The 22,478-nt window shown below is 35.6% G+C and overlaps 1 protein-coding gene across 8 annotated transcripts in view; it reads right to left on the bottom strand.

Moving 5' to 3' along the window:
- Positions 1–22,478, bottom strand: part of RALGAPA1 (Ral GTPase activating protein catalytic subunit alpha 1) — a 297,306-nt gene that overhangs the window by 42,831 nt on the left and 231,997 nt on the right. For all 8 annotated transcript variants that reach the window (XM_012469045.3, XM_012469051.3, XM_021674917.2 and 5 more), the window contains 2 exons: positions 21,360–21,483; positions 13,005–13,160 (listed from right to left, as the gene is read on the bottom strand). In XM_012469045.3, coding sequence (XP_012324468.2) covers positions 13,005–13,160; positions 21,360–21,483 — 280 coding nt within the window. The remainder of the gene's footprint in view (positions 1–13,004; positions 13,161–21,359; positions 21,484–22,478) is intronic.

The following is a 22,478-nucleotide window of genomic DNA, read 5'->3' on the forward strand; positions in this document are numbered from 1 at the left end:
CAGGACATATATGACTACATTATTCATACATATAGAGTTGAAACATGGCTTTAGTTTGACATTGACAGAGTAGATTTTACTTAAATTGATTTAAATTTCTACTAGAGAAAATAAGACATTTCTCCAAAGAGTATATACAAATTGGCAATGAGCACATGAAAAGATGTTCAGTATCACTGGAAGAGAAATGCAAATCAAAACCACAATGAAATATCATTTCACACCTACTACTATGGCTATAATTATTTTTTTAAAAAACAGAAAATGACAAGTGTTGGCAAAATATGGAAAAATTGCAACCCTTAGGCATTCCTGGTGGAAATGTAAAATGATGCAGTTGCTGTGGAAAACAATCTGACAACTTCTCAGAAAGCTAAATATACAATCACCATATGACCCCGGCGATTCCACTCCTAGCTATATATAGCTAAATTGAAAATAGGGATTCCAATAAATATTTGTATGCCAATGTTTGCTGCAACATTGTTTACAAGAACCAAAAGGTGGGAACAACCCAATTTCCAGTTACAGATGAACGGATAAACAAAATGAGGTATATACTTGCAACAGAATATTATTTAGCCTTAAAAAGGAATAAAGGTCTGATGTATGCTATAACATGAATGAATCTTGAAAACATGCCAAGTAAAATAGGCACAAAAGGACACATATTGTATGATTCCATTTACATGAGGTTCCTAGAACTGGCAAATTCATAGAACAGGTGGATTAGAGGTTACCACGGCTAGTGGAAGGAGGAATGGGGAGTTACTGTTTAATGGGTACAAGGTGTTGCAGTTTGAAAATTTTTAAAAATTCTGGAACAAAAAAACTAAAAATACAAAGACTTCTGGGTCTTCTTATTTCTTGTACAGTATATAAAGGTTTGAAGTAACCACTTTGATCTAACAACAAGTAAAAAGCTGAACAAACTGAAAATCAACAATTCTTTTTAGATCCATCAGAGACTTGACGTCACAGGACAAATGCTCCCCTCCCCATTCCTGGTGTCTGGAGAGAGACAGATAATCACAGTTGACTGATGGGATATAGTGCCAGCGTAGGAAAATCCGAATTAAAACTGAACTGCTGGAAGCTCAGTGTGGACAAATCTAAGAGTTAAAAATTCCAGGAGAAACCAGTCTTAAGGGGAAACTCCCCTACTTTTTTGAGTTTTATTTCCAAGAGCCCTAACAGGTCCTTATGGTGAATAATAGAGAAAAATACCCTCTTGCTTTAGGGAGGGGGAGGGGAAAAACAATTATTTGAAACACACCAAAACATTCTGTTCTTTAAAAGGCCTGCCCTCGGGAGAAACTATTTTACCAAAGCCTAACCTACCTGAGAGAAGAATAATAGCCAACTCTGGCTCCTTGGAATGTCGTACTATCCCATCTAAGGGGAGGGACTGAAAAACACTGTTGAAATTCACAATCCAGGGCCACAGGCTCAGCAAAAGACTGAAACCTAATTGTGGGACAATGGAGTGCTTCCCCTTCCCCCACACCTCACCACCATACCACTGAAGGCCTGTACCAGAGTTCATTTTACCTAGCATATGTTCAGATTTCAATAAAAAATTACAAGGCAAAAAAACATAGTCTTTAATTAAAGAGACTGAACAAGCGTCAGAACGGAATAAGCACCAGAGTCAGATGTGGCAGGGATGCTAGAATTATCAGACCAGGAATTTAAAACAATTATGGTTAATATGCTAGGGGGCTCTAATGGAAAAAGTAGACAACATGTAAGAACAGATGGACAAGGTATGTACAGAGATGGAAATTCTAGGAAAAAATATCAAGAAAAAAATGCTAGAATTAAAAAACACTGGAACAGAAATTTTAAAATGCCTTGGATGGGCTCATTCACAGACTAGACACAGCTGAAGAAAGAATCTCTGAGCTTCAGGATATCTCAATAGAAACCCCCAAAACAGAAAAGCAAAAAGAAAAAATTCAGAACAGAATATGCAAAAACTGTGGACTACCATGAAAGATGTAAATACATATAATGGGAATACTGAAAGAAGAAGAAAGAGAAAAAGAACAGAAGCAATATTTGAAGGAATAATACCTGAGAATTTCCTAAACTTAGTGTCAGTCATCAAACCCAGATCCAGGAAGTTCAGTGAACACTAAGCAGGGTAAATGTCAAAAAACTACACCTAGGTACATTGTATTTAAACTCAAAAAATCAAGGAGAAAGAACAAATTCTTCAAAGAAGGCAGAGGGAAAAAAAATCTTACCTACAGAGTAGCAAGGATAAAAATTACTTCTGACATCTCAGAAATTACATAAGCAAGAAGAGAGTTGAGTGAAATATTTATTGAGAGAGAGCTAAAACATACCACATGCTTGGAATTCTGTACCCTGTGAAATTATCCTTCAAAAGTGAAAAAGAAATAAGACTTTCTCAGACAAACAAAAATTGAGGGAGTTTGCTGCCTGTAGACCTACCTTACCAGAACTGTTAAAGCAAGTTCCTCAGAGAGAAGAAAAACATTTAGCTCAGAAACTTGGATCTACATAATGGAAGGAAGAGCATGACAGAATGAACAAATGAGGGTAAATTAAAACTTTTGTTTTTCTTAGTCATAATTAGTTTAACAGAACATAGTTTAATAATAGCAGCAATGTATTTTAATATGTATGCTCATATTCATATATATAGGCTTACATATACTTATAATAAGTCAAATGGATGAGAGCAATGATATAAAGGATGGGAAGGAGGGGTTAGGAATACTGTGTTATTACTGCAAGCAGAAATATATAAGCAGTACAGTATAATTTTTTTTTTTTGAGACAGGGTCTCACTTTGTCATCCAAGTTGGAGTGCAGTGGTATGATCCTGGCTCACTGCAGCCTCAACCTCCCCAGATTCAGGTGATCTTCTCACCTCAGCCTCCCAAGGTGTTGGGACCACAGGTAACCACCACCATGCTTGGCTAATGTTTGTGTTTCTTGTAGAGATGAGGTTTCATCATGTTGCCAGGTTGGTCTTGAACTCCTGGACTCAACTGATCTGCCAGCCTCTGCCTCCCAAAGTGCTGGGATTACAGGTGTTAGCCACTTCAACCAGCTGGTATAGTGTAATTTGGAAGTGGACTTGGAACTTGGATTAACTATAAATGTACAGTGTAAACTCTATAGCAATCACTAAAAAAAGCTAAAAAAAGAAGCATAATTAATATGTTGAGAGAGAATGGAATCACATAAAATGCTCAATTAAAACCAGAAAAGGCAGAAAAAGCATAAAAGACAAAAATAGGAACAAAGAAGAAGGGCAACAATAGAAAAGTAGAATACAGTAGAGAGAAATAGAAAACAGTAAAGAATATACTAGATATTAATTCAACTATATTAATAATCACTTTAAACATCAATGTTATGATATACCAATTAAAAGATATTGCCAGAGTGGAGCTAAAAAACATGACCCAACTATATACTGTCTACAAGAAATTCTCTACAAAGACAAATATAGACTAAAAGTAAAAAGATATACCATGTAACACTAATCAAAAGAAAGCAGGAGTAGCTATATTAATTTCAGACAGAACAGACTTCAGAGCAAGTAAGTTATCAGGGATAAAGAGGGGGCTCATATAATAAAGGAGTCAATACTAAAAGATGACATAGTGATCCTTACATGTAGGTGCCTAACAATGAAGCATCAAAACGTAAGAAGCAAAAACTGACAGAACTTCAAACTCACATGTAACATTCACCAAGACAGACCGTATTGTGGGCCATCAAACACACCTTCACAAATTCAAAAGAACAGAAATCATAAAATGTCTGCTCTCAAACAGTGCAATTAAATTAGAAATGAGGATGACGATGGGGGGAGGGGGGAAAATTATAAATGAGTAACAGAAAGATAGCTGGAAAACCTCAAAATACCTGGAGATTAAACAACATACTTGTTAAAAACACATGGGTCAAAGAAGGTATCTCAAAAGAAATTAAGAAATATTTTGAACCAAATGAAAATGAAAAAGTTCTGGAAAGAGATAGTGATGGTGGTTGCAAAACACTGTAAGAGTACTTGAAGTCAATGAATTTGTTAAAAATGATTTCAAAAATGGTTAAAATGAACTTAATATCTAATAAATTTAATGCATAAAATTTTCACCATTTCAGAGTACAAGTTTAATTAGAACTTCCTTTAACAACTCTTTTTTTTTTGAGACAGAGTCTCGCTCTGTTGTCCAGGCTGCAGTACAGTGGTGCAATCTCGGCTCACTGCAACCTTTGCCTCCCAGGTTCAAGCAATTTTCCTGCCTTAGCCTCCCAAATAGCTGGGACTACATGTGTGTGCCACCACACTCAGCTAATTTTTGTATTTTTAGTACAGATGAGGTTTCACTATGTAGGCCAGGACGGTTGAAATCTCTTGGCCTTGCGATCTGCCGGGCTTGGCCTTCCAAAGTGTTGGGATTATAGGCACAAGCCACCGCACAGGGCCAACAATTCTTAAATGGTGCTATCATCTCTAAAATTTGTCTTATTTGCTATGATAAAGGATTGTTAAACATCCATTTCAAATGCTTCCTTTTAAAATAATTAAGGAGCCTTGTGCCTATTCTGAGGAAAACAGACATCTTATTTGACATTTCTACAAAGGTCACAGGAATAAAGTATCAAGTCCCATGTAATTACCAAGTTTAATACAGTGAAGTAAAAATATCCTGACATAGTTTTCTTTAATAAAAAGGCACTTTAATAGAAAATAATCTACTTTGTTCCACTCTTAGGTTTGCAATCTAAGATACTAATAATTTTTACAAATTAAAAACATGATGAGATATCCTCTCTCACACCTATTAGAATGGCTATTATAAAAAAGACAAAATGTAATGGCAAGGATGTGGAGAAAAGGGGACTTTGGCACATAGGTGGTAGGAATTTAAATTAGTACAGCCATTATGGAAAACAGTATGGGGGTTCTTCAAAAAATTTAAAATTAGAACTATCATATGATCCAGCAATCCCACTACTGGCTATATAACCAGAGAAAATGAAATCAGTGTGTCAAAGAGATTATCTACACTCACATTCAGTGCAGCCTTATTCATAATAACCAGGATATGGAATCAATCAAGAGTCCATCAGTTGATGAATGGATAAAGAAAATGTGGTATATATATAAAATGGAACACTATGCAACCTCAAAAAAGAAGGAAATCCTGTGATTTATAAAAGCATAGATCAACCTGGAGGACACTGTGTTAGGTAAAGTAAGCCAGGCACAAAAAGACAATGCATGATCTCACTTTTAAGTGGAATCTAAAGAAGTTAAACTCATAGAAAGATGGAGTACAATAAGTCCTCACTTAATGTCATCAATAGGTTCTTGGAAACTGTGACTTTAAGCAAACAGCAGGCCTTCAAATAATGTCATTTCCTTCATAGTTTCATTATAAGGTTGATGATAAAATACAATTGGTTTCATCATATGTCATTTTCCTTAAATGGAGGGAATCAATGTTTATGGGCAACAGTAAGAAACTGGAGAAGAAGCTGGTCAAAGGACACAAAATTTCAGTTAAGATGAATGAGTTAAAGAGAGTTATTGCACACCATAATGACTATAGTTAAGAGCAACATGCTATATATTTGAGAATTGCTAAGAGAATAGATTTTAAATGTTCTCACCATGAAAAACTGGTATGTGAGGTAATGCATATTTTAATTAGCTTGATTTAGCTATTCCACGATGTTTACACATATCAAAATGTGTTATATACCATAAATATACACAATTTCAATTTATTAATTAAAAACATAAATAATGTTTAAAAAAGACATATATAAGAAAAGAAAGGGTACCAATTACTAAGACAGTCACTGTTGTAGGACAGTAGAATAGTAATATACTATCAATTTTAGACCCTACTTTGGGGTTTAAAAGTTGTATTCGTGGAGCCATGATTAAAATTACTTACTTACTTACTTATTTATTTATTTTTGAGACAGTGTCTCACTCTGTCACTGAGGCTGGAGTGCAGTGGTGCAGTCTTGGTTCACTGCAGCCTCAAACTCCTGGAGTCAAGCAATCTTCCCACCTTAGCCTCCAAACAGCTGGGACTACAGGCACACACCACCTTGCTTGGCCAATATTTTTGGTAAGGACAGGGTGTCACTATGTTACCCAGGCTGGTCTCGAACTCCTGGGCTCGAGTAATCCTTCCAAAGTGCTGGGATTACAAGTCTGAGCCACTGTGTCTGGCTTATTTATCTTTTTATACTGTACTTCAACTGTCTCTAATTTGGGTATGATTTATTTTCATAGAGATTTAAAATGAGTTCATGGAAAAAATGGTTTACGTGAAGTTTTAACGAACCTTTACTTTATTCCGATTCTATTTAACATCATATACTATTATCAGTATTCACGGCTCATCTTGTACTTCTAAAAAGCGTATGCCAAAAAATTCTATAGCAAACTTCATATTGAATATGCTTCCCTAGACTTATTAATTACCACTACCCCTACACCACTCATTGCACTCTAATTAGTATCCACATATTAGTTTTCCTAGCTATTACCCATTGATTAGGCAATTTGTAACAATATTCTAAAATGTAAACAAAAGGCATAAAAAGTAGCTCACATAGTTTGGCTTTGTGTCCCCAACTAAATCTCGTCTTGAATTGTAATCACTGGGTATTGAGGAAGGAACCTGGTGGGGGGTGATTGGATCATGGGGGTGATTGGATCATGCTGTTGTAGTGGTAATGAGTTCTCATGAGATCTGATGGTTTTATAAGTGTTTGACAGTTCCTCCTTCACATGCTCACACTCTCTGTTGCCTGCTGCTATGTAAGATGTGCCTGCTTCCCCTTCCACCATGACAGTAAGTTTCCTGAGCCCTCCCCAGCCATATGGAACTATGAGTCAATTAAACCTCTTTTCTTTATGAATTACCCAGTCTCAGTATTCTTTATAGCAATGTGAAAACAGACCAATACAGTAGTCAATCAAATCTTACAAAAGATTCGTAAAGAGTCCTAAACTTCCTTTTAAAGAGACTATGTTAAATAACCCTGTTTCATAGCTTATTAGTGAAGTGTGAAGAGATGTGATATCAGACAACAGAGAATCAAGTAAAATGGCTGATCATGTTCAGTTGGTTAAATTTAGTAATAGTTTTAGATAAACTGAGGATAGGATTTTCAGTAAAACCCTGGAGGAAAAACAAATAGACTCAGAAGAAAGTGGAGGAGAAGGAAGAGGTAAAGCAGAAATGTTGGATAAAGTTTCACTTATAAAAATGTTTCTCACTAACAAAACCAAATGTGAGCTGTATTGAATACATACAGCTGTACTCTGAGGTATCTCTGTAGCTACAATGACTTTTCAATGGCTGTGTGAGCTACACCATAATGGTGGTATAAATTTTTTTAATAGTTAAGTGTGCCATCAATATTCTATGATATCCCTTATAGATACTAAGGTAGTAAGATTTATTTTAACTAAATAACTCTTATTTGCTATATTAGTTTTAGCTCAAATGTATGTGATACAGCATGTTATATTTTAAGTGCTTTGGATGTATGTATGTTTTTTTGAGACAGGGTCTCACTTTGTCACCCAGGTTGGAGTATAGTAGTATGATCATGGCTCACTGTAGCCTGGACATCCCAGGCTCAAGCAATCCTCCCACAGTAGCCTCCTGAGTAGTTAGGACTATAGGCACATGCCACCGTGCCTGGCTAATTTTTAAGTTTTTGGTAGGGGGTCTTGCTATGTTACCCAGGCTGGTCTCAAACTCTTGGGCTGAAGCAATCTTCCAGTCTTGGCATCCTAAAGTACTGGAATTACAGGGATAAGCCACCATGCCTGGCCTGGAATAATTTCTATTTTATTTTCCTCTCCCTCAATCAACATAAATATCTAAGGGCCTTGAAATATCATTCTACCAATGTAAACAAACACAGAAATCTTTTAATTTGTTATATTCCTTAATATGGTTTGGCTCTGTGTCCCCGACTAAATCTCATCTCATACTGTAATCCACATGAGTCAAGGGAGGGAACCTGGTGGGAGGTGACTGGATTATGAGGAAGGTATCCCCTGTGCTGTTCTTGTGAGTGAGTTCTCACGAGAGCTGATAGTTTTAAAGTGTGGCACTTCCCCTTTGTTTGCTGTCTTGCCTGCAGCCATGTAAGACGTACCTTGCTGCTTCCCCTTTGCTTTCTGCCACAATTGTAAGTTTCCTGAGGCCTCTTCAGCCATGCAGAACTATGAGTCAATTAAACCTCTTTTGTTTATAAATTACCCAGACTCAGGTAGTATCTTTTTATTTTATTTATTTATTTATTTATTTATTTATTTATTTAAGAGGAGGAGTTTCACCATGTTGGCCAGGTTGGTCTCAAACTCCTGACCTCAGGTGATCCACCCACCTTGGCCTCCCCAAGTGCTGGGATTACAGGCATGAGCCACCGCGCCCAGCCTTTATTTTTTTTAAATTATACTTTAAGTTTTGGGGTACATGTGCAGATTGTGAAGGTTACATAGGTATATACGTGCCATTGTGGTTTGCTGCATCCATCCCCCCATCATCTACATTAGGTATTTCTCCTAATTTTAATCCTTCCCAACTCCCCCATCCCTTGCTATCCCTCCCTTAGCACCTGCCCCCCACCCCTTGACTGGCCCTGGTGTGTGATGTTCCCCGCTTTGTGTCCATGTGTTCTCATTGTTCAACACCCCACTTATGAATGAGAACATGCGATGTTTGGTTTTCTGTTCTTGTGTCAGTTTGCTGAGAATAATGGTTTCCAGCTTCATCCATGTCCCTGCAAAGGGACATGGCTTTTTCATGGCTACATAGTATTCCATGGTGTATATATGCCACATTTTCTTTATCCAGTCTATCATTGACAGGCATTTGGGTTGGTTCCAAGTCTTTGCTATTGTAAACTGTGCTGCAATAAACATACGTTGTATATGTTTTTATAATAGAATATTTTATAATCCTTTGGGACTCAGGTAGTGTCTTTATATCAGTGTGAAAACAGATTAATATATCCCTATTTTCTTTTTTTTTTTTGAGACAGAGTTTCGCTCTTGTTACCCAGGCTGGAGTGCAATGGCGCGATCTCGGCTCACCGCAACCTCCACCTCCTGGGTTCAGGCAATTCTCCTGCCTCAGCCTCCTGAGTAGCTGGGATTACAGGCACGCACCACCATGCCCAGTTAATTTTTTGTATTAGTAGAGACGGGGTTTCACCATGTTGACCAGGATGGTCTCGATCTCTTGACCTCGTGATCCACCCGCCTCGGCCTCCCAAAGTGCTGGGATTACAGGCTTAAGCCACCACGCCCGGCCTATATCCCTATTTTCTTGAAGGTAAATCCTTTGTTAAGACTGTAACCAATCAGAAATGAAAGTGGAGACATTACAACAGACATTTCAGAAAGGAAAAAAAAAAAGCATCGTAAAAGAGACTATTATGAACAACTGTATGCCAACAAATTGGATAACCTATAGGAAATGGATACATTTCTAGAAGAAAACCACCTACCAAAATTGAATCAGGAAGAAATGGAAAGGTTGAAAAGAACAATAACAATGAGACTGAAGAATTAATTAAAAGTCTTCAACAAAAAGCCCAGGACTAGACAGCTTCACAGCTGAATTCTACCAAACATTCAAAGAATTACTACCAATATTTAAACTTCCAAAAAGGAGAGTAAGAGGTAATACTTTCAAACACATTTTATAAAGCCAGCATCTCCTTGATCCCTAAGCTACACATAGATACCAGAAGGAAAGAAAACTACAGATTAATTTCTCTGATAAACAGTGATGCAAAAATCCTCAATAAAATATTAGCAAACTGAACCAATCCAACAACATATCAAAAACATTATATATCAAGATCAAGTGGGATTTATCCCTGGCATGAAAGGCTAATTTAACATACACAAATCAATCGATGTGATATATCACAGAATAAAAGTTAAAAACTATGTCATTATGTGATCATCTCAATTGATACAGAAAAAGCATTAAACGAAGTCCAACATCATTTATTGGGTAAAACTCTTGACAGTTTAGGTATAGAAAGAAAGTTCCTCAACACAATAAAGGTAACATATAAAAAACCCATCACTAACATTATACCAATGGGGAAAAACTGAAAGCTTTTCTTTTAATATCTGATACAAAGCAAGGATGCCCACTTTTGCTGCATCTATTCAAGACAGTACTGGAAGTACCAGCAGGAGCAATCAGACAAGAAAAGGAAATGTAAGACATCCAAATCAGAACAGAAAAAGTGAAATTATCTTAATTTGCAGATAACATGATCTGCTATGTAGAAAGCCCGAGAGTCCACAAAAACAATGTTACAACTAACAAATGAATTTAGTAATGGTGCAGGATACAAAAATCAACATACAAAATTTGCTAGCATTTCTATATACAAATTATAACTTAGCTGAAAAATCAAGAAAACAATCCTACTTATGCCAGCATAAAAATACTTAGAAATAAATTAACCAAGGTGGTAAAAGATTTGTACTCTGAAAACTATGAAACACTGATGATGGAAATTTAAAACACAATGAAATGGAAGGATATCTTGGATTGAAAGAATATTGTTAAAATGTTCATAATATCCAAAGAAATACACAAATTTAATGGATCCCCATAAAAACTCCAATGGCATTTTTCACAGAAATAGAAAAATCAATTCTAAAATTCATATGGAACCACAAAAAAACCCCCTCACATAGCCAAAGCTAAACAGAAAAAAACGCAGAGAGGCATCATATTCTCTGCTTTAAAATTATATTACAGTCTAGGCACAGTGGCTTACATCTATAGTCCCAGCACTTTTGGAGGCTGAAGAGGGAGGATTGCTTGAGCCCAAAAGTTTGAGACCAACCTGGGAAAAATGGCAAAACCCCATCTCTTCCAAAAATACATAAACTAGCCAGGATGATGGCAAGTGCCTGTAGTTCCAGCTACTCAGGAAGCTGAGAGAGAATCACTAGAGCCCAGAGATGGAGGCTACAGTGAACTGAGATTGCACCACTGCATTCCAGCCTGGGTGAAAGAGTGAGACCCTGTCTCAAAAATAAATATATAAATAAATAAATATTATATTACAAAGCTACAATCATCAAAATGGTATCATACTGGCATAAAAACAGAAACATATACCAGTGGAACATAACAGAGATCCCAGAAATAAATCCAAACATATACAGTAAACTAATTTTTGACAAGGGCACCAAGAAGACCAATAGGGAAAGGATAGTCTCTTCAACATGGTCTGGGGAAAATGGCATTTCCACATGGAAAAGAATAATACTGGATCCTTATCTTACACCACACACAAAAATCAACTTACATGGAGAAAAGACCAAAATATAAGAGACGAAACCCAGAAGGACATAGAAGAAAAGCTCCTCGACACTGGCCTTGGCAATGATTTTTCTGGACATCACACCAAAATCTCAGGTTACAAATGCAAAAATAAATAAATGGTACTACATAAAACTAAAAAGCTTCTGCAGAACAAAGGTAATCGTCAATAAAATGAAAAGGCACCCTATAGAGGGAAAACATATTTGCAAACCCCCTATCTATTAAGGGATTGATATCTAAAATTTATAAGGGTCTTATAAGTCAATAGCAGAAAAATGAATAACCTGATTAAAACCTGGGCTAAGGACCTAAACAGACATTTATTCAAAGACATAAAAATGGTGAACTGGTATATGAAAAGGTACTCAGCAATCACATTAATCATCACAGATATTCAAATTAGTGTGATATTACAAATTATAAAGTGATATCTCATAGTATACTATGAGATATCACTTTATACTCATTAGAATGCTATTGCCAAAAAGGCAAGACACAACTAACATTAGTAAGGATGTGGAGAAAGGCGAACACTAATACACTGTTGGTAGGAATGTAGCTTGATACAGCAATTATGAAAAAGTAATAAGGTTCTTAAAGAAATTAAAAGTAGAACTATCATTTGACCCAGGAATCCTTTTTCCAGGTATATACTCAAAAGAGCTGAAATGACCACCTCCTCAGGATATCTGCATTCCTATTTCATTTCAGTATTATTCGCAATAACGAAGATAACCAAAACTGTCCATCAATGGACGAATTGATAAAATGTGGTATATACACATACAACGAAATATTATTCAATGTTAAAAAGGAGATTCTGCCACTTGCTACACATGAATGGCCCTGGAGGACATTATGTGTCCTAAGTTAAATAAGCCAGACACAGGAAGAAAAATATTATAAGATATCACTTATATGTGGAATTTAAAAAGAATAAAGGAGAAAATATACAGAGATAGAGAATAAGATAGTGGTTACCAGGGGTGGAGTAGGGTAGGAAATGGGGACACAGAGATCAAGGATACAAAGTAACAGATATGTAAGATGAAAAAGTCTAGAGAATTAATCCCACTTGATCTTGATATATAATGTTTTTGATATGTTGTTGGATTGGTTCAGTTTGCTAATATTTTATTGAGGATTTTTGCATCACTGTTTATCAGAGAAATTAATCTGTAGTTTTCTTTCCTTCTGGTATCTATGTGTAGCTTAGGGATCAAGGAGATGCTGGCTGTTAAATAAGCAGATTTTTAGCTGCTCTTTTCAAACACAAAAAAAGTAACTGTGTGAGATGATAGATATGTTAATTTCATTCACCATAGTAACCATTTAATTATCTATATGTATCCCACATCATGTTGTAAACCCTAAATATCCACAATAAAATTTATTTTAAAAAAAGACTGCAACCTTTAACCATATCTTATTCCTTAAGAAAAACATAGTTTGCTGTACAACCACCCCATTTTCAAGACAGCATTGGGTGGAGTGGTGTACGATACCCAGAAACAGTGCTTGATCAATTCAACTTCTTACTTATGTATTTTATGTATTAATTGCCTCAATTATGAGCATTTTAACTTGAAAGCACTTCTCAGCACTTACTTTTTTGGTCAAAGAATCATCAGAATCAGAAGGCATTCTTGTTGATACATGAAATATTACTTCTACTGTAGAGGTAGCAAAATATGGAGTGGTCAATCCAGTGCTTTTGTTTTTTTGTAGTCCTCCCATAAAACCACAATGGTTTGTAAGATTTACCTAGAAGCAATGAAGAACCACATAAATTAATTAAACAAAACTTAAACATACTATTGAGAAAGACTCAAACTTCTTGCTTAAGAAAAAAATTAGTAATGAAGTCTTTTGCATGTTATCAACCAACTTAATCTAGAATTGTTAGAATGGATTTGTACTGGTTTTTTTCACTTTTTTTTTTGAGACGGAGTTTCGCTCTTGTTGCCCAGGCTGGAGTGCAATGGTGTGATCTTGGCTCACTGCAACCTCTGCCTCCCAAGTAGTTGGGATGACAGGCATGTGCCACGATGCCCAGCTAACTTTATATTTTTAGTAGAAATGAGATTTCTCCATGTTGGTCAGGATGGTCTCTAACTCCCAACCTCAGTTGATCTGCCCGCCTTGGCCTCCTAAAATGCTGAGATTACAGGCGTGAGCCACCGCACCTGGCCTGTACTGGTATTTTTTAAGATTTGAGGATCTCTAATTAGTAAGAGTTAATGGCTGGGCATAGTGGCTCATGCCCGTAATTCCAGCACTTTGGGAGGCTGAGGCAGGTGGATCATGAAGTCAGGAGTTTGACACCAGCCTGGCCAAGATGGCGAACCCCCCATCTCTATTAAAAAAATACAAAAATTAGCCAGGCGCAGTGGCAGACACCTGTAATCCCAGCTACATGGAAGGCTGAGGTAGGAGAATTGCTTGAACCTGGGAGGCGGAGGTTGCAATGAGCCGAGATTGTACCATTGCACTCCAGCCTGGTTGACAGAGCAAGACTCTGTCTCCAAAAAAAAAAAAAAGTAGGCGTTAACTAGGAAAGATATCAACTTCTGTGCACTATGCATCTTTTGTTAGCATACTAGATGTTAATGGTAAATTATAAAGGCTGTCATAGCAGACCAAGGTCAGAAAGAAAAACATCAAGTATGGAAATGGTTTGGGGAAAAGTTAAAATAGTAATATCAGTTTGACAAAATGATTAATCTGGTGTGTTGTGTTTACTTGTAAAATTGGCTTCCTGATTTGTTAGTACTTATCACAGTCCACAACAAAAATTACAAATGCAGAACTCAACTACACTTTAATTACATTTAAAAACAACAAAGTAATCTGTACAAAGATTTAAAATTTTTTTAATTTTCTGATTATAAATATAATATACATTAATATTGGAGTTGTTGCACTGGATGATATTCCGTGAACCTGTGTGATGTACAGAAGCCAAGAATTTGTGTTCATTGTTAAAAATTAGGAAAACATAGGAGAAGAAAAAAAATTGAAAATCACCTGTATTTCCCTACTTAGAGAAAACCATTTATATATATGCTATACAACAAAAAAAACTGAACAGGTAAAATGGAGAATTATAAAAAAAAGTCCCTGCACCATGTGAACTGAACACATCTCAAATATCAGTATAACTGGCTGAATACATATATGATTGTTAGATTTTCATGCCATTACTGAATGGCATAATGGTATTAATAATGGCTACATACACATATGATTGTTAATATTTTTATGCCATTACTATAAGATTATCTTAATCTCTTCCAGTTTAAAATTTATTAATTCAGTAATATATTTACATAATTATAAATTTTAAAGTATAAAAAAGCATACCAAAATTCTTCCTTCCATATCTCTCACCTGCAACTACTGTTACCTTCTCAGAAAGTAATTTAAGCATCCTTAGAAAAATATTATCTGCATAAATTCTTATATGTTTGTGTGTACACATCCATGCATGTTTGCGTGTATATACACACAGTACATGCATATAAAACATTGTTTCTTGCTTTTTGTAATTAATATACCTTGAAAAATACTCCTTATTTTTAAATAATGAGTAAAGAGATTCCTCATTTTTGGTTCCATGGCTCCACAGAAGTTCATTTTACTGATGTACAATAATTTAGTCCCCTAACTGAAGGATATTTAGGTTGTTTTCAGGCTTTTGCTATTACAGTCAATGCTGCAGCAAATAACACTGAACTCATATCATGTTCCATTTGTGAAAGTAGAGCTATGGACAAATAGTTAAAAGTGAAACTTCAAGTCAAAGGGCATGTGGACTTCTAATTTCAAAACACACTCTACAGATGCCACCAACAATGTATGAGAATGCCTGTTTCCCTCATATCCTGTCAAATATAGTATATTATCATACTTTATGACCTTTGCTAATCTGATAGGTGATAAATGGTATCTCCAGGTAGACTTTTTTTTTTTGTTTTTAGTTCAGAAAGTTACTTATTTTCAAGTCAATTCTCTGATAATGTAAAGGAGAAAGTCTCAGTTCAGTGTTTTTTCGCTGTAAACACTGAACACTTGCTGATCTCTATTGTTTAAACAACTGGAGAGTCACTTGAAGAAATGAAAAAATTAAAAAGAAATCCCATGTACACTTTACCCAGAGTCCCCCAGCACAAAACTCTATCATGACCAGGATACTGACATTGGTATCCTGACATTGGTTAAGAGACAGAGCATTTTCAACAATGCAAGGATCCCCCATGTTACCCTATTATGTGAGCCATACCCACTTCCCTCCTACTCTATCCCTTCCTTAACCCCTGGCACTCACTCATCTGTTCTTCACTTCCATAACTATCATTTCAAGAATGTTATATGAATTGTTACATCCTACAGGATGTAATCTTTTCAAGTGTTTGGAAATTTTCCTGTTATCTTTTTGTTAATGATTTCAAGTTTGATTCCATTGTGGTTCAAGGACATACTCTTATGATTTCAACGTTTTTAAATTTGTTGAGGCATGTTCTATGGCCCAGGATATGATCTACATGGTATATGGTATGTGTTCTGTGAGAACATATATACATTATATATATAATGTATATTCTGCCAATGTATATTCTGCCATTGTTGGGTGGAGTATTTAACACATGTAGATTAGATCTTGTTGGTAGGTGCTGTTGTTGAATTCCTCCATGTACTTGTTCATTTTGTCTCATTTTTCTCTTAATTGTTGAGGAGTGAAGTCTCCAGCTAATTTTTGTATTTTTTGTAGAGATGGGATCTCACTATGTTGCCCAGGCTGGTCTCAAAACTCCTGGCTCAAGCAATCTCCTGCCTCAGACTTGCAAAGTGCTAGGGTTACAGGTGTGAGCCACCATGCCCAGCCTAAGTTTATTTTCTCTGCTGTTCAGCCTGTTTCTACAGTTTTATCTTCCAGTTTATGGATTCATTCTTCTGTACCCCCATTCCCACTCTCCTAGGTTGTTGGGTGCAACTACAGTCTTTTTATTTCAGTTACTACATTTTTCACTCTAAAACTTTCATTTGTTTGTTCTTCACATTTTCTATTTCTTTGCTGAGACTATTTTTCATTCGTTTGAATTGTGTTACCAATTGCCTACTGAAGCATTTCTATCAAGGTAGCTTTAAATACTTGTCATCTTGGTGTGAGCATCTGGTTTTTTAAAATTCAGTTTGAGATCTTCCCAGTTCTGGGCATGATGTATAATTTTTTACTGAAATGTACACATTTTCATGAGACTCTAGATCTTTTTTAAAATTTCTGTTTTAGCTGGTTGTTTGAAGACTCTGCTCTATCAGGGAAAAGAACAGAGAATCGGGTGAAAGGGCTGACTTGTTTCTGCTGGGTGGAGGCAGAATTACATGTTCTCTACTCAACCTCTGTTGATACCTGGAAAGCGGGGAAGATCCTCATTAGTGCTATGTAGAGGTAGGAGTTCTGGCTTCCTATGTGATGTTCACTGACACACTGGTAAGAGTGACCTTACTACTGCTGGGTGATGGTAAAAGTCCTAATTCTCCACGAGGCCTCCTCTAAAATGACTCCAGAGGAGAGTAAGTACCTCAGTAATGTTGGGTGGTCATGGAATTCTATGTTTCCCATGTAGTCTCCACTGGTACTTGGGTGTGAATGGGAGACTCATTACTAACTGGAGGACATTAAAGTCTTGGATTTCTACTTGGCTTTGTCTGGCACTATTTGATATTATCCCAGTGTAGTGTTGGGATTCATTATAGCCTCATGAAGATGGAAGTCTAGGCTCCTTACCTGACCTTTGCTGTCAGGGTGGGGATGGGGTCAAGTTATTTTCTGTGGTGTTTGGCTGGAGTAGAGCAGTTATTATCTAAATGTTTTTCTGCCTTTTTAGGTTGCTCCTTTCCTGGTCCTTTGGCTAGAAAGAGCAGGCTTTGGTTGGCGCTTTTTGTCTGCACTCATTGGTGTTTCTAGGTTGTTGCCTTCTTCAGCTCCAAGTCTGGGATACATGAGGCAAAAAAGAAAACCCAGAAAATGGACCACTATGTCATTTTTCAGTCCTAAAGTCCCTAGTTATTCTGTCTTCTCTCCATCTTTCAGAGTCATCTTATGCTTGTTTTATCTGTAATCTCTTATGCTTATTGTACTCAGCATGAAAGATATAGAAAGTGTATATATTTCATCTTCCCAGAAGTGGAAATCCCCTCCGTACAATTTAATGGATTTCAGTATACTCACAGATAAGTGCAATAATCACTATAGTCAATTATAGAACATTTTCATCACTTTCCAAATAAACCCCGTACCTTTTAGTTGTCACCCCCCCTCCTCCCTCATGCCCCTAACCAGCCCTAAGCAATCATTAACCTACTTTCTGTCTCTACAAGTATACCTATTGTCAATATTACATATAACTAGACCATTAATAGGTGGTCTTGATGACTGGTTTCTTTCGTTTAGCACAATGTTTTCAAGGTACATTCATGCTATAGCACATATCACTTTGTTCCTTTTTATGACTGAATAATATTTCCTTTTATTGAATATACCACAGTTTAGTGTGGACATCTGGGTTATTTCTACCATTGATGGACATCTGGGTTGTTTCTACCATTTTGCTAGAGTAAATAATGCTACCATAAACATTCATGTCTAGGCTTTTGCATAGACATATGCTTTCATTTCTCTTGGGTATATACTTTGGGGTAGAACTGTTTGGTCATGTGGTCAAATGTAGAACTGTCTACATTTAACTGTTTGATGAACTGCCAGAATGTTTTCCACAGGTAGTGTGGATATACATCATTTCAAGAATGGCTGCACAGTGGTTGCACATTTTACCTACCTACTAGCAGTGTATGAGGGTTCAGATTGCTCCTCATCCTAGCCTACAGTTGTTATTATCTGACTTTTTGATTGTAGTTATCCTAATGGATATAAAGTGATATCTACTATGGTTTTGCTTTGCATTTCCCTGATAGCAAAGGATGTTGAGCATCTTTTCATGTGCTTATTAGTCATTTATATATCTTTTCTGGAGAAATATCTATTTAGGTCCTTTGACCATTTTTTAATTGGGTGTCTTCTAATCACTGATTTGTAAAACTTGTTTGTATATTCTAGATACTAGTCTCTTATCAGACTTCACCTTGAAGCACCAAAATTTTAATTTTGATAAAGTATGATTATCTGGTTTTGTCTTTGTTGCTCATGCTTTGTGTCTTATCTAAAAATCCTTTGCAAAATCCAAGATCATGAGGACCTACTCTGGCATTTTCTTCTAAAATTTTAAAATTTTAGGTCTTACATTTAGAACTGCGACTCATTTGGAGTTAATTTTTGCATATTAAAATTATTCTTTGCATATGACTCATTGTCTCAGCACCATTTGTTGAAAAGACTATTCTTTCTCCATTGGATGGTTGTGGCACTCTTGTCAAAAACGGTTGACCACAGATGTGGGATTTATTTCTGGACTCTCAATTCTATTCCATTGATCTATATGTCTATCCTTGTGCCAGCAGTCCCACACTATCTTTTTTTCTCCCTAAGTTTTGCTCCAGGATCTATCCACACTACCTTGACTAGCATTCCTCTGTAGTAAGTTTTGAAATTAAGAAGTATGAATCTTCCCAACTTGTTCTTTTTCAAGTCTCCCTTACTTTTATTAATACTTTATGGTATTTTACTTTTTAACGGAAAACATATTTAGAATGCTTTTTATATTTTTCAAAGCATTTTCACATACATAAACTCAGTTGAACTTCACATCATCTCTGTTCGGTAAAAAAGTATATTACCTTTGGAAAAAAAGCAAAGAGGCATACAGAGCTTAAGTAACTAACTCACTTAAGGTAAAATAGCAGGTTAATATAATCCATTAATCCCACTACTGGATATTTATTCAAAGGAAGGGAAATCAGTATATCAAAGGGATATCTCCACTACCATATTTGTTGCAGCTTTATTCACAACAACCAAGATATGAAAACGACCTAAATATTCATCAACAGATGAATGAATATAGACAATATGGTATGTATACACAATGCAATACTATTCAGCCACAAAAAATAATGGAATCTTATCATTTGCAGCAGCATGGATGGAATTGGAGGTCATTATGTTACGACAAATGAACCAGACACAGAAAGACATTACATGTTCTCACTCATATGTGGGAGCCAAAAAAGTTGATCTCTTGGAGGTAAAAAGTAGAATGATGGTTACCAGAGGCTGGTAAAGGTGGTAGCTGGGGGATGCAGATGAAAAGAGGTTGGCTAATGATACAAAACATATAGTGAGATAGAAGGAATAAGTCCTTTGTTCAATAGTACAGTAGCATGACTATAGTTAACAACAACGTACTGTTTATTTCAAAATAGGTAGAAGAGGAGATTTAAAATTTTCTCAACACAAACAAATGATAAATGTTTGAAGCAATAGGTATCCTAAATACCCTGATCAATACATAATTGTATGCACTTATCAAAATTATGTTCCACATAAATATGTATAATTATTATGTAGCAATAAATTTTTTTAAAAGAAATAAAGTAAAAACATACTGATGTAACTACTACCAACAACCACCTTGACCTAAATGACATACCTAGTTCATTACACTCAATAACTACAGAATATGCAAGTTCAAGGGAATAGGCTACCTACACTGGGATATGCTATATTTCAAACTACTGAAATCTTACAAAGTATATTCTGTGATCACAATGGGATAGAATTAGGTATCAAGAATGGTATCTAGAAAAAAACTCATATACTTTGAAATTAAACTACATATTTATACATAAACTAAGTATTCCAAAGAAAAAAATCATTAAAAAATAGATTAGCCATAAAAACATATACAAAACACTAAAGGCTTACATATCATACACTGTGAAAGGCACTGGGAATTAAAAAAAAAAATCACCGAGATGAAAGTGCCTGCCCTCTAGAAGCTTATAGTCTAGTGCAGTGGTCTTTAATAATTTTGCTTATATACACTCTATAGCAATTTTGGGAAACTATATATATTAAATGGAAAACAATAAAAACATTTTCATCAGAAGTTTAAATGGTAGCCAAGGATACAATTTCCAGTGTACTATATAATAAATATATGTGCTTTAAATATATTTTCATCAAAATCTTAGAGCTACAGGTTTGGCTGCTTCAATATATGTAAAATATTTGGTATTAACTCAATCATAAGCCAATCAGTCACATCAGATTTGCTTTCTGTTTGAACAAGTCTAATATTTCATTTTTCAATTCAAATAAACATATTTATACAAATCCTTATGAGAAATATCTACCTTCTGAGTTATAATTCTAATATAGACAGATTTGGTACAGGAACCTTAACATGGGTTGATTTCTAGGATGACATAAAGTATAACAACTTTCAATATTTCTTGCTTTGCTGGCAGGGACTTTCTCCTAAAAGTATGTCCACTAGAACTGTCTATTTTGTTGGAGCTAAAGCCCTCTGGGACAATGTAGGACTTGAGGTGGGTAAGTAGTATGCCTTTCTTTTAAAAAGTAAAGGACAGAAAATGAGAAACAGGAGACTATAGAAGGGTTTTCTGGCATTAGTTTTAGTAAAGTTGAGGATCTGGAAACTCAAAACTAAGTACACTCACATATTCCTGGAAAGCCTTTCTGTAGCCATTAGGTCCTAGTTTGAAGACCTAGGACCTAATGAAGTCACAGATGTAAGGAAAATCCAGATCTTACAAACCTATGAGTTTAGTACTCTTTCACAATATACTGTCTCATAAAATAGTCAACACCTTTCAAAGTCCCAGCCACTGCTGTATGTGCAGACAAAATATAAGGCAGAAACAATAACAAACTAGTTGTTAAGTTGTATCTCCAAAATAATACTTCTAAAATAAGCTAGGAAAAAAAAAATAACCTTATGCTTCCAAATAAAAGTAAAATATTTCATAATTTAAAAATAATACCTCCCAACCAAGACCAGCTACAAAATCTTCATACGCTTGACTTCCTCCTGTGTTGGTGAGAATGGAGTGTTTGTCTTCTTGTCCTTCAGCAACATAAAATACTGCAATCTTGTGTGTCTCTCGGCTAAAAAACAAAAGATTACACCATTAATTTAATCACTATTTTATCTACTTATTCATCCAACAATTAAGTTCTATGTATAAAGTATATAGAAATAAAAAGATGAGAAAGAATTAGATCTTACAGTCTACCGAAGGAGACATAAATGCAATGTAAGTAAAAAATTACAAAAAAATTGGAATTGGAATAAAAGACAGGCATGATCACTTCTGACTGTAGAAACAGAAACTTAAAGGAGAAGATAATATTAAGTTATAAGAAGGTAAGAAAGATTTGACAAATGAAGAGAAAGAGCATCAGGAAGGACACACAGGTGTGAAGACAGAAAGCATCTTAAGAGTTGTCTGTTGTGCAATATAGTCGAATCCCATGGTTGAAGAGACTGCATTTTGGAACTAAGTAGGAGTACAGAGATGAGTGTACTCCTACTTAGTTCTAAAATGAAGTCCCTTCATTTTAGAAGGGATCCTTCAAAGTACTTGCAATATAAAAGAAGAAACATACATAGTCATATGTTGCTTTAACAACAGGGATACATTCTGAGAAATGTGTCTTTAGGCCATTCTCTTATTGTGTGAACATCATAGAGTGTACTCACACAAACCTAGATGGTACAGCCTACTACACACCTTGGCTATCAGGTATAGGCTATTGTTGCTAAGCTACAAATCTGTACAACATGTTACCGTACAAATACTGTAGGCAATTGTAACATATTGTTAAGTATTTGTGTATCTACATATACCTAAACAGACAGGGCACAGCAAAAATAAGGTAGTATAATCTTATGGGACTACTGTCATATATGTGATCCATAGTTGATGAAAGCATAGTCATGCAGTTTGCATACAAATATAAAACTGTATGGAGTAATATCTAAGTTCTTAGACATTTTATTTTGAGTTATCTCTAAATTTAAAAGTGCTCATAAAAGCAAATTTCTTGTTTGAAGTTTGATTTTGAAACTTGGCTTTCCAGGCTAACTAAGTCATGCTACG

The sequence above is a fragment of the Aotus nancymaae genome, unplaced genomic scaffold (genome assembly GCF_030222135.1).
Source record: "Aotus nancymaae isolate 86718 unplaced genomic scaffold, 86718_ANA_hifiasm-v0.15.2.pri h1tg000062l, whole genome shotgun sequence".
NCBI lineage: Eukaryota > Metazoa > Chordata > Mammalia > Primates > Aotidae > Aotus > Aotus nancymaae.